Source organism: Triturus cristatus, chromosome 1_1 (genome assembly GCF_964204655.1).
Source record: "Triturus cristatus chromosome 1_1, aTriCri1.1, whole genome shotgun sequence".
Classification (NCBI taxonomy): domain Eukaryota; kingdom Metazoa; phylum Chordata; class Amphibia; order Caudata; family Salamandridae; genus Triturus; species Triturus cristatus.
This window is the reverse complement of record NC_140579.1, coordinates 122,758,037-122,771,504: the sequence shown is the minus strand read 5'-3', so window position 1 is coordinate 122,771,504 and position 13,468 is coordinate 122,758,037. Positions and strand designations below refer to the sequence as shown.

The 13,468-nt window shown below is 46.6% G+C and overlaps 1 protein-coding gene across 8 annotated transcripts in view; it reads right to left on the bottom strand.

Moving 5' to 3' along the window:
* Positions 1–13,468, bottom strand: part of EPS8L3 (EPS8 signaling adaptor L3) — a 183,522-nt gene that overhangs the window by 134,028 nt on the left and 36,026 nt on the right. For all 8 annotated transcript variants that reach the window (XM_085613948.1, XM_085613974.1, XM_085613938.1 and 5 more), the window contains exon 2: positions 12,894–12,953. In XM_085613948.1, coding sequence (XP_085470074.1) covers positions 12,894–12,934 — 41 coding nt within the window. In that variant the 5' untranslated portion in view covers positions 12,935–12,953. The remainder of the gene's footprint in view (positions 1–12,893; positions 12,954–13,468) is intronic.

The following is a 13,468-nucleotide window of genomic DNA, read 5'->3' as shown; positions in this document are numbered from 1 at the left end:
TACTTTGGAATATCTCACTCTTTCCCGTGCATCCTTTTATCTGTATTCACTATGGAATTAACTTATTTTTAAAGATTTCCAAATGCTTTTAACATCATAAATCTTAGAACTGGGGGATCTTATCTGTTTACATATTCGTGATAGTTTTTCTTGAATGTAATGCAATGAATTTCATCCAACTAATAGATCATGTTTACTGATTTAGGAACAGTCATTTTTAGGCATCAGAAAGATAACATCTGTTAAAAATTTTAGTCTTTTTTTTCTCACTTTTTTTAGCACTTATTTTATCAGTGTCGTGATTTGGGATGTTATATAGAATATAATTTTTCTGTATACACTGTTTGCACTTTATCTCACTGTGAGACAATATTTCAGGCATTTGCACTTTATAGTGATCAGTTACGCCTTATTTTTTGGAACAACATGTATTAGAGCAGTATTCATGCAATAGGGAATTTATCGTGTCACTACGGCACAGATAAAAAATCAGGGGAGAAATATACAAATCCCAGTATAGAAACCCTATTATGTAGGCCTTTTTTTTTCTTTCATTTTAAGGTCCTATATATCAAATGATAAAAAAATCTTTTTAAATGAAATTTTATCAAATTATTGGTGATTATATATTTAACTATGATGATGTTTTAGTTATTTATGTATTTATGGATTTTAACAAGTATTTCTAATATCGAAGTATTTTGTTTAGCTCTACTGCTTTTTCAACAACAATCGCAATTGTAACTGATTAGAATCCAATCACGACCTGTATATAAACCATGTGCTTCACTGGGGGGTCATGTGATCAAGGCTGTGTGTCAACAGCCGAAACGTTATGCTGACCGTGGAAGAATAAACTAGCACGCTTTATTTACTTGGCACTGTGTGGTCTGTACCTGTTTGACAAGGAAGGAGACAGGATTGCTGAAAGTTATAAAATATAATATATATACTTAATAATATTTACAATTAATTATTGTAATAACTTATAAATTGTTAAAAAACATTTTATAAGTTATAAATACATACATACACATACAACAATAATATAAATAAAAATATTAAAAATATATATAACAAATTAAAAAAAATGTTGTTAAATAAATTATACACTACATTAGCTAAAACAGTAGATATTGGATAGCGTAGGGGTAAAAATTACTATTCCAACTCCAGAGAGTGCAACAGCCGGGAAAGTGTTGGATAGCGTAGGGGTAAGAATTACTATTCCAACTCCAGATAGTGCAACAGTAGGGAAAGTGTTGGATAGAGTAGGAGTTAAAATTACTATTCCAATTCCAGATAGTGCAACAGTATGGAAAGTGTTGGATAGCATAGGGGTTAAAATTACTATTCCAACTCCAGAGAATGCAACAGTAGGGAAAGTGTTGGATAGCGTAGAGGTTAAAATGACTATTCCAACTCCGGAGAGTGCAACAGTAGGGAAAGTGTTGGATAGAGTAGAGGTTAAAATTACTATTCCAACTCCGGAGAGTGCAACAGTATGGAAAGTGTTGGCTAGCGTAGGGGTAAAAATAACTATTCCAATTCCAGAGAGTGGGTTGGCGTCCGGACAGGGTAGGCTATAAGCGCCGACACCCGAGTAAACCCCCAAGACGGTGCAGGCATCCTACGCCAATAAGCTCATGGAGTAACATTAGCTCCATTTTTAGGTCTGAATCTAAGGGGGAAAAAGACTTTCTTTCTAGGTACAGCCGCCACTGACTAGTAGTTCGTAGGCAGCGTTCCTCCATCCCCCCCTATAGATGTGATAGGGCTAAAATCACCCCACTCACATTAACACGTTCGTGCACACACCCCACTCCACCTTCACTTCTGGTCCTGATGAAACGCCAGGGATCCATCGGACCAACATAGGCGTGAAACATGTCGACCTCAGCATAGTTACCTGGGCTCATTGTGCCCCTTTAAGTAACTCCTAAAACCTACATTTTTTTTTTATTCTGCCAAGGGTGCCTCCCTATTAAAACTTTCCTCTGGTAACCCTTAGGCAGTTGTAATACGCACTGCACGCACGCATCACTCCCATTATAGGACCCTTACCCACATGCACCGATCGGCAGTTCTCTAAAAGATCTCCGTCAAAGAGACCCTTCGGGGGACCCGTAGGGCATTGCACCGCCGGCCCGACGAGGAGCACATGCCCGATGATGAAGCATGACATCCCTCGGGGTGTGTGAGGGCAACAAGAGACAATATACATCTCTCCTCATTCCCACTATTAGGGCCCTGACCTCCACCTATTTGTTCTCCCCTCCTTTAGTGCGTTTTTGACTCTCTACAACACTCACTCTGGAACAGTGCCCTCTTTTTTGATTTACCTATCATTCTCGTGGAGCGCGGGCACTTGACCATTAACAGGCTCCTGGTCCCCCCCCCCCCCCCCTCCCTCCTCCCCCTCTTCTCATTTGACGCAGTAAAAATAACTTACTAATAATTACAATAATGTTTTAAAAATAAATAATAATTTAATTATTAAATAACAATTAATTAATTAACAATACCAATAATTAAGTACGTAAAAATAAATACCAATTAATAATTAATTAACAATTAACTTGATGATAAAAACAATTAAATAAGAATTATTAACAATTAGTTATCAAATATTAATAACATAAAAAATAATTATTTTTCAATACCCAAAAACAATAATTATTAAAAAATATTTAGCAATTAATAATTAATTAACAATTAGTTATTGATAAATAGTAATAAACATTAATTAATGACAATTAATTACCAATTATTGATTAATGAACAAATTAATTTCCAAAACATAAAAATATAAATTATTAAAAGGTTATTACCAATTCATAATTAATTAACAATAAATTAATTATCAATACTCAACACTAAAATAAATAATTACTTATTTACAATTAAATTACTTCCCACCCTATTGCCCTACAAACTCACAACACACTTCAATAATATAGTAATACACTTAATATAATTACCAATTAATCAATTAATAAAAAATAATTACCAATTAATACAAATTAATTACCAATTATTAGTTATCTAACATAAAATTAATTATTAATACCAATAAATAAAAATGAATAATTACTTAATTACAATTAAATTACTTCCCACCCTAATAATTACTAATTCCTAAAATGTTTACATTAATTTAATATAATTAAATTACTTCCCACCCTATTCCCCTATAAACCCACAACCCGCTACGGTACTAAAACGCATAAGTTACTTTAAAATGTTTTACTAACTACTAAAAATGTTATACATATATTCTAAAACTAGTACAATAATTAACAAAAAATATAAATACAAACATAAAAAATATATATTAAAAGACATAACACTAATATAAATATCGATATTAGTAACATCAATATTTTTGCTATTGATATTACTAACTTCGATATTAACAAAAACGATATTTCTTACCTTCAGGTTGATATTCTGGTCGTCGATATTCTTGACTTCGATATTGTGTCCCTACGATATTTCAAACTCGATATTATTGTAGGTCGAAATAAAAAACTTGATATTTAGACTGTTTACCGCCACCACCACCGATACGACCACCACCAATACCATGCGGGTGGTGGCGATCCGCCCTACATCCTAATGGACCCCTTTGTGTCTGTGTAATTTACAACACTTACACATCTTTACTGCACTATTCATCACTACTTTTTAAGACATCGCAGGCCGGTCTTTTCCTCTGATATTTACAATCTATCAAGCGGTCGAGAAGGCCCTTTATTGCAATGCAATAGGTCTCGCATTTGCGAGAGTTTAAGCTATTAGTATTGTAAATGACAATGCCTTTTATTTATGTTTTAAAACCCAAAACATAACTAAAGGCATTGTTATTTACAATGCCAATAGCTCAAACTTGCGTGAATGCGTGACCTGTTGCATTGCAGATGCTTCTTTTAGTTGCTGTTGCTTGGCTTGCCCTACTAGGAAGGGGGCCCATACATTGTTTAGGATCCCAGTAACTGTGCAGCCACTGTCAGTAAATGTCAACAGATGTCTTTGGTCAGACTGACCACTAGCTTCTGTCTTTTTGCCTTAATGCACAAGTGTAACAAAATAAATTTTGATTCAAGATTCGTCTACAAATATTTAATTTCTAAAGTACACCATATCTTTCATTTAAATATAAGTGATATGAATCCGAAATTCCAAAAACAAGTATCATCAGAGTATAACGTTTAAACAATATACTTAGTAGCAGAGACAATCCGGGTTATGTTATGTTAATATAACCTATTGAGCGCAGGAATACCCGGAGGTGTCTTGGTGCAAAGGAACTACAGTAAGCCCTAGAAACTCCTGCATAAATTAAGAAATAGCCATGTCTTCAGACTCTTTCTAAATGAGGCTCAGGTGCTTGTATACCTGACATGCATAGGAAGCATATTCCATAGCTTTGCCGTACCATAGCCAATGCTTCGCCCCCCCAGCTGGCGGTACGAATCCTAGGAACCATCTTAAATTTGGTGCTAGTAGAATGAAGCTGTCTACCCAGACGGTACGAGGAAAAGATATTTCTTAGGAACATAGGTCCCATATTATTCAAGGCCTTAAAAGCTAGGCATAGCGTTCTAAACTTGACACGATTTGCAAAAGGAAGCCAGTGGAGTCTTCAAATTTCGGTCGAAATTAATTCGTACTTGGACAGGTTTAGGAGAAGTCTTGCAGCTTTATTCTGCACCCTCTGCAGTTTTTTAGCTCTCGCCTAGCGAAAGCAGCGCATGCGTTGCTTCGCCTTGGCGAGACTCTATTGACGTGGGTTTGGAGCGCGAAGGGAGACAAACCATGTGCGCGCACGGACAGGCGATGTGCGCGCGCATGGCATCTCCTCTCTGGCATCTCCTCTAAAGGGTGACAGGAGATGGCTAGCGTACGGGCAGATGTGCACCCCGTATTCGTGCACGCTCACAACGTCGCGCGCTCCCACCGCGCTTTCACGGCGTCTCTTGTTTTTTGTCAGGAATGGCCCCTGTGTTGTGTGTGACAGTTGAGGCTTCCGATTTTTCGCCCTGTCCTCGCCTCTGCCCAGATCTTTCATGGGTCTTTAGTGAGACTTTTACCATCTGGAAAAGCTAATTCATTGGTCACAGATACTTGGAGAGCAGCCAGAGATCTGTGGGGGGCATCAGTGAGTGGACGCACCAGCGCGCGCTGTCAGAGGGCGACACTCTGCATCCTGGACCGATCTAGGGGTACCCTTAGTGCTGGGGTCTCCTGGCCCCAGGCACCTTTCCCTCCAGTTGGATCACCAAGTTACCCCTTTGTACACCTGACTGTGCAGTTGTAGCGATGGTAAGCAGTCACGGCTGACCCAAGGACTGGGGGATGGATTCAAACTCAGACACTTCATCAGATGCACAAGACATCCAGTGCAGGATGGCTCAGTGAGCTAAACGGGGTTTGCTTAGGAGTTTGAATCACAGCAATGCAGACCCAGTCTTTCATCCTTTCAAGGCCAGTAAATCATGTAACTTGGTAATAGTAACACATGTTATTTACAGTGCTTGAAACAGCAGAAGTGGAGTACGAAGCACTATATGAAAAGCAAGTGGTCGTTGTAGTGGTAAGGGTAATGTAGCACTGAGGCATTGCTGCACGTGGTGCGGAAAAAGGTAAGCCAGGTGGTGTGAGTGCTGCATATGGTGTTGGTGAGGGTAGAGCAGGGGGTGTGAGTGCTGCATGTGGTGAGGGTAAAGCAGGGTGTGTGTGCTGCATGTGGTGGTGGTGAGGGTAAAGCAGGGGGCGTGAGTGTTGCATGTGGTGGTGGTGAGGGTAAAGCAGGTGGTGTGAGTGCTGCATGTGGTGTTGGTGAGGGTAAAGCAGGCGGGCGAGTGTTGAGCTTGGTGTCCATAACCGTAAAGTAGGGGGTCTGAGTGGAGCATGTGGTGTTGTTAAGGGTAAAGCAGGGGTGTGAGTGCTGCATGTGGTGAGGATAAAACGGGGTGTGAGTGCTGCACGTGGTGGTGGTGAAGGTAAATCAGTGGGTGTGAGTACTGCATGTGGTGGTGGTGAGGGTAAAGCAGTGGGTGTGAGTGCTGCATGTAGTAGTGGTGAGGGTAAAGCAGGGAGTGTGAGTGCTGCATGTGGTGGTGGTGAGGGTAAAGCAGGGGGTGTGAGTGTTGCATGTAGAGTTGGTGAGGGTAAAGCAGTGGATTTGAGTGCTGCATGTGGTGTGAGTGCTGCATGTGGTGGTGGTGAGGATAAAGCAGGGGGTGTGAGTGCTGCATATGGTGAGGGTAAAGCAGGAAGTGTGAATGCAGCATGTTGTGTTGGTGATGGTAAAGCAGGGGGTGTAAGTGTTGCATGTGGTGCTGGAGAGGGCAAAGCAGGGAGTGTGAGTGCTGCACGTGGTGGTGGTGAGGGTAAAGCAGGGGGCGTGAGTGTTGCATGTGGTGGTGGTGAGGGTAAAGCAGGTGGTGTGAGTGCTGCATGTGGTGTTGGTGAGGGTAAAGCAGGGGGGTGAGTGTTGAGCTTGGTGTCCATAACTGTAAAGTAGGGGGTCTGAGTGGAGCATGTGGTGTTGTTAAGGGTAAAGCAGGGGTGTGAGTGCTGCATGTGGTGAGGATAAAACGGGGTGTGAGTGCTGCACGTGGTGGTGGTGAAGGTAAATCAGTGGGTGTGAGTACTGCATGTGATGGTGGTGAGGGTAAAGCAGTGGGTGTGAGTGCTGCATGTAGTAGTGGTGAGGGTAAAGCAGGGAGTGTGAGTGCTGCATGTGGTGGTGGTGAGGGTAAAGCAGGGGGTGTGAGTGTTGCATGTAGAGTTGGTGAGGGTAAAGCAGTGGATGTGAGTGCTGTATGTGGTGTGAGTGCTGCATGTGGTGGTGGTAAGGGTAAAGCAGGGAGTGTGAGTGCTGCATGTGGTGGTGGTGAGGGTAAAGCAGTGGGTGTGAGTGCTGCATGTGGTGGTGGTGAGGGTAAAGCAGTGGGTGTGAGTGCTGCATGTAGTAGTGGTGAGGGCAAAGCAGGGAGTGTGAGTGCTGCATGTGGTGGTGGTGAGGGTAAAGCAGGGGGTGTGAGGGTTGCATGTAGAGTTGGTGAGGGTAAAGCAGTGGATTTGAGTGCTGCATGTGGTGTGAGTGCTGCATGTGGTGGTGGTGAGGATAAAGCAGGGGGTGTGAGTGCTGCATATGGTGAGGGTAAAGCAGGAAGTGTGAATGCAGAATGTTGTGTTGGTGATGGTAAAGCAGGGGGTGTAAGTGTTGCATGTGGTGCTGGAGAGGGCAAAGCAGGGAGTGTGAGTGCTGCACGTGGTGGTGGTGAGGGTAAAGCAGGGAGTGTGAGTGTTGCATGTGGTGAGGGTAAAGCAGTGGGTGTGAGTGCTGCATGTGGTGGAGAGGGTAAAGCAGGGAGTGTGAGTGCTGCACGTTTTTGGTGGTAAGGGTAAAGCAGGGGGTGTGAGTGCTGCATGTGGTGGTGGTGAGGGTAAAGCAGGGGGTGTGAGTGTTGCATGTGGCAGTGGTGAGGGTAAAGCAGGGGGTGTGAGTGCTGCATATGGTGAGGGTAAAGCAGGAAGTGTGAATGCAGCATGTTGTGTTGGGGAGGGTAAAGCAGGGGGTGTGAGTCCTGCATGTGGTGGTGCTGAGGGTAAAGCAGGGGGTGAGTGCTGCATGTGATAGTGGTGAGGGTAGAGCAGGGGGTGTTAGAGCTGCATGTGGTGGTGGTGAGGGTAAGGCAGTGGGTGTGAGTGCTGCATGCGGTGGTGATGGTAAAGCAGGGGGCGTGAGTGCTGCATGTGGTGGTGGTGAAGGTAAAGCAGGTGGTGTGAGTGCTGCATGTAGAGTTGGTGAGGGTAAAGCAGGGGTCGGAGCGCCGCAAGTGGTGTTGTTAAGGGTGAAGCAAGGGGCGTGAGTGTCGCATGTGGTGTTGGTGAGGATAAAGCAGGGACCACTGCGCCTCTGGCCTGGTTGCCCCCTCGCTCCTCTACGCTCCTGCTCCAGAGCTCCTTGCTGAGTGTGATCTTCACCGCTGCCGATAGCAGCGCCCCAGCCGCCGCAGGGCCGCCCGCTCAGCCTGATCACGTTTCCCGCTGCTTCCTGCCTGCGGCCCCGCCCCCTCGCCAGACGATTGATGGACGCGACCCCGCCTCCCAGCTGACCCACCCTCCCGGATCCCTTCTTATGTCGCCCCCTCAGCGACCGCGCAGCGGACGCACGCAGCGGGAGCACCGACTGAGCGCCGAAGGTGCGCCAAAGGTAAGCCCGTCTGCGCCCGTCCGCGCCTGGACCGCGCCCAGTGCCAGGACCCCTGGCCCCCGCAGACCCCAGCACACCCGCCGGACCTACGACGCCACCAAACTCTACGCACTCAACGCCGGAAGAATCCCGGGGTGCTACCGAGCCACCCCGAGACGCACCCACGGACCCTTCTGCTGCAACGCCTGCAAGTTCACCTGCATACGGACCTGCACCACTCCAGCAGTGCTCAAGACCTCGACGAGCAACAGCAGCAGCCACCTAAAGTGCATCCTGCTCAACACCCGCTCCGTCCACAGACACGCCGTCGAGCTCTGGAACCTGCTCGACACTACTTCACCAGACGTCGCCTTCCTCACAGAAACCTGGATGAACGCCTCTTCAGCGCCCGACATCGCCATCGCCATCCCAGACGGCTACAAGATCATCCGAAAAGACCGCATCAACCACACCGGAGGAGGCATCGCCATCGTCCACAGGGACACCATCCGCATCACGACCAACACCGACGACACCCTCGCAACCGCCGAGCACCTGCACTTTCAGGTCCACATCAACCCCAAGACCACCCTCAGAGGCACCCTCATCTACAGACCCCCGGGACAACGCACACAATTCAGCGAAGACATCGCCGACTTCATCAGCCCGCACGCCCTCTGCTCCGCTGACTACATCCTCCTAGGGGACCTCAACTTCCACCTGGAGAACAACAACGACCGCAACACCACCACCCTGCTGGACAACCTCGCCAACCTGGGACTCAAGCAGCTGGTGACCACCCCCACCCACTACGCCGGACACACACTCGACCCCGTCTTCTCATCCAGCAAGGACATCGCCTTCAGCCACGCCACGGGACTCCACTGGACGGACCACAGCTGCGTCCACTTGAGCTTCGGAAGGACCACGACCCACCACCACCAGCAACAGGTTGCACGCAGGAGCTGGAACAAGATCACAGCCGACCAGCTCACGACATCATCAACACCTCCTTCGACACCGCCACCTTCCCGGAGAGCTGGAAGCACGCCGAACTCAGCGCCCTACTCAAGAAGCCATCGGCCGACCCGACCAACCTCAAAAACTACCGCCCCATCTCGCTGCTCCCGTTTCCTGCAAAAGTCATCGAGAAGACCGTCAACAAGCAGCTGGCCGCCTTCCTCGAGACGAACGGATCCCTCGACCCCTCGCAGTCTGGCTTCCGGGCCAACCACAGCACCGAGACCGCCCTGATCGCAGCCACCGATGACATCCGAGCGCTGCTCGACAACGGAGAAACAGCGGCCCTCATCCTCCTCGACCTCTCCGCGGCCTTCGACACTGTCTGCCACCGTACCCTAGTACAACGCCTCAGCAACGTCGGAGTCCAGGAGAAGGCACTGGAGTGGATCATCTCCTTCCTCGCCGGAAGGACACAGAGAGTCCGTCTCCCTCCGTTCAGATCTGAAGCCACTGAAGTCATCTGCGGCGTCCCTCAAGGCTCCTCGCTCAGTCCAACCCTCTTCAACATCTACATGAGCCCCCTCGCAGACATCGCACGCCAGCACAACCTCAACATCATCTCATACGCCGACGACACCCAGCTGATCCTCTCCCTCACCAACGACCCCGCCACCGCCAGAGCCAACCTTCACGAAGGGATGAAAGAGGTAGCCGAGTGGATGAAGAACAGCCGCCTGAAACTGAACTCGGACAAGACGGAAGTCCTCATCCTGGGATCCTCACCTGCCGCTTGGGACGACTCCTGGTGGCCCCCCGCCCTAGGCAGCGCACCCAAACCAACAGACCACGCACGCAACCTGGGCTTCATCCTGGACTCCTCCCTCTCCATGACCAGACAAGTCAACGCCATCTCCTCGTCGTGCTTCAACATCCTGCTCATGCTACGTAAGATCCCCACCGAGACCAGGAAGACGGTCACCCAGGCCCTCGTCACCAGCCATCTGGACTACGGCAACTCCCTCTACGCCGGAACCACCGCCAAACTCCAGAAGAGACTCCAGCGGATCCAGAACGCCTCAGCACGACTCATCCTGGACATCCCCCGTCGCAGCCACATCTCCGGACACCTGAGAGACCTGCACTGGCTCCCGGTCAACATGAGAATCACCTTCCGTCTCCTCACCCACGCACACAAAGCCCTACACAACCAAGGCCCAGGATACCTCAACAGCCGCCTCAACTTCTACGCTCCCAAACGCCAGCTTCGATCGACCAGCCACGCCCTCGCCGCCGTCCCCCGCATCCGAAGAGCCACCACAGGGGGACGGTCCTTCTCCTACCTCGCCGCCAAGACATGGAACTCCCTCCCCACCCACCTCCGCCTGACCCAGGTCCACCTCGCCTTCAGGAAGCAACTCAAGACCTGGCTGTTCGAGCAGTAGCGGACCCCCCTCCCCCAGCACCTTGAGACCCTCTGGGTGAGTAGCGCGCTATATAAATGCGATGATTGATTGATTGATTGATTGAGTGTGAGTGCTGCATGTGGTGGTGAGGGTAAAGCAGGTTGTGAGAGTTGCATGTGGTGGTGGTGAGGGTAGAGCAGGGGGTGTGAGTGCTGCATGTGGTGGTGGTGAGGGTAAAGCAGGGGGTGAGTGTTAAGCGTGGTGTCAGTAACTGTAAAGCAGGGAGTCTGAGTGCCGTGTGTGGCGTTGTTAAGGGTAAACCAGGGGGTGTGAGAGCTGCACATGGTGGCTATGAGGGTAAACAGTGTGTGTGAGAGCCGCACGTGGTGGCGGTGAGGGTAAACCAGGGTGTGTGAGAGCTGCACGTGGTGGTGGTGAGGGTAAACCAGGGAGTGTTAGAGCTGCACGTGGTGGTGGTGAGGGTAAACCAGGGGGTGTGAGAGCTGCACGTGGTGGCAGTGAGGGTAAAACTGAAGGTCCTGTTTTCAGTGTTTATGTTTTTTGTGGATTCTAGTGATGTTTTCTCATTGTTTCTGAAACCTTATAAAATCGGTGCTTATCAGTGTTTATTCAGCTGCCTAACTCCAACAAGCATTTGCAATGCAATAGGCCTCGCATTTGCGAGAGTTTGAGCTATTGGCATTGTAAATGACAATGCCTTTTATTTATGCGTTTCAAAACCTGCAAGCTGTGCGTAAACAAGCACTTTGTACTTATAGTCCTTGCTTATGAGAAGCAAGGCTGGCAGTCTCTTTTACTGCCAGCCTTGCTTCTCGTAAGCAAGGACTATACCTACAAAGTGCGTGTTTATGCATCGCTTGCAAGTTTTCAAAACAAATGAATAAAAGGCATTGTCATTTACAATGACAATAGCAGCTATTGGCATTGTAAATGACAATGCCTTTTATTCATTTGTTGTACAAAGTGCTTGTTTACGCACAGCTTACAGGTTCTGAAACGCATAAATAAAAGGCATTGTCATTTACAATGCCAATAGCTCCAACTCTCACAAATGCGAGACCTATTGCATTGCCAATGCTTGTTTTAATGTTGTTTTTGCATGTATGGTGATACCATTCGTACACCTCGGGGCTACTTATTGAATCTTTTTGTTCTACATCTGGTAATTGCAATACCACTTTGTCCAGATGGATTATGTACATTCAGTGGTACAGTCTCAGCAGGTTGTCATGACGTCAGAGAGTATTCTCATGGATGTCCATGATTCCTTTCGATGAGAAGATGCTGTAATAACTTCGGCCCAAAAGAGACAACACACAACGCTACCAACTATTGGTTCGTCAGTTGATTACAATGTGTACACTCAAAATTATTAGCAGGGATCTGATTTTCAACAAACCCACCACTCGCGTTGTGAAGAGCACATTAAGTGCAAGCCATATCTAAAATTTTAGTGCACTTTTTTAGGGTACTGTCTACCCACAACACCACGTTAGACTTTCAATTAAGTTGCAATTTCTGAAGCTATTTTCCTTCTGAAAGTCCAAAAATGAAGGTGGTGGCCTGTTGACAGCACATCGACATAGGAAAATATCACTTGAAGCGTAGGAGAATTTACAAATGTTCAGTGACACAGATTCAGCACGTCCGGATGAAGGCTACTCCTTGACAATTCACTTGTAGAGTCGAAACATCTATTAGTTGTTGACACGTTTTTCTGCTCGTAGATCAATGAGCATCATTACATCCTGCAGAACTTAAGAATCATGGAGATAGCAACGATTTCTATATGAAGTAGTGCATTTTGCTAATTTCCTTTTGTAACATACAGGGAGCGCATTCATGACAGACTATGATTGAATGTATGAATGATGTCATGTGATTTGTCTGTAGAGTGAACTATGTTGTTTTACTTGAACATTCTGATAATTTTGGGGGGGGGGTTGAGGTTCAAATATTTTATATACAAATAAGATATTAGAATGAATTATTTTTACACTAATATTTGATTTATTTCATGCATTTTGTCTCCAGCCTTTTACTATTCTGAAAATAACAGTGAAATACTTATGTTTTATATTCAACACTGCAGACACTCTGCTCTGCCTTACTGGACCACTTCATGTTGTCCAGTGACGTCATGGAGTGGAACAGTAGTCATGGATAAAATGTGCAGAGGCTGCTCATCTTGCAATGTACTCTTAATAAATACCCTGCTAAGTACAGGTAAATGACATTCAACAGATACCACAGCTGGCATATCGTGGTTTAGGTTAATACACTCTCAGAGGTATACTTACTCGTACATGCTGCTGTCTCTGTATCTACCATACTGATTCATCTTCTTCGATACCTTGGAACTGAAAATATTATACGTTAGATCCCCAGGAATGTATAATTGGCTCACCCAAAGATCCTCCCGCACCCTGCATTAGAGCCCCTCCCCAACTGCGCTGCAGTCTCTGCCATTTTTTTCATATTATAATAATATATCCACATTTGTAAAGCGTGAACAATCACCCGTGAGGGTTTTTAGGCGCTGGGGGCCGTCTGGAAGATTAAGCAAGCTATTGCCCAGAGTCACATGGTGCTGGGCTAATCTGCCGCCGGCGCTGGGGATCGAACAGTGATCCCTAGATACCAGAGTCAGTCGCCCTAGCTGCGGCGCCACACCTCTTCCATCAGATTCTTTTCAATGTGCCATTCATTTGTCATGGATAGTCCACAACCAAAAAAAACACCAATGCAAGACATTGGATTATTATTTGGGATGAGCAAATGGCCACTATGATGAATAATCACAACTCTGGGAGGGTGAACCATTAAGGTCACTAAATTAACTTGAGCTCAACCACCTGGTAGCTACGGTAGAGGG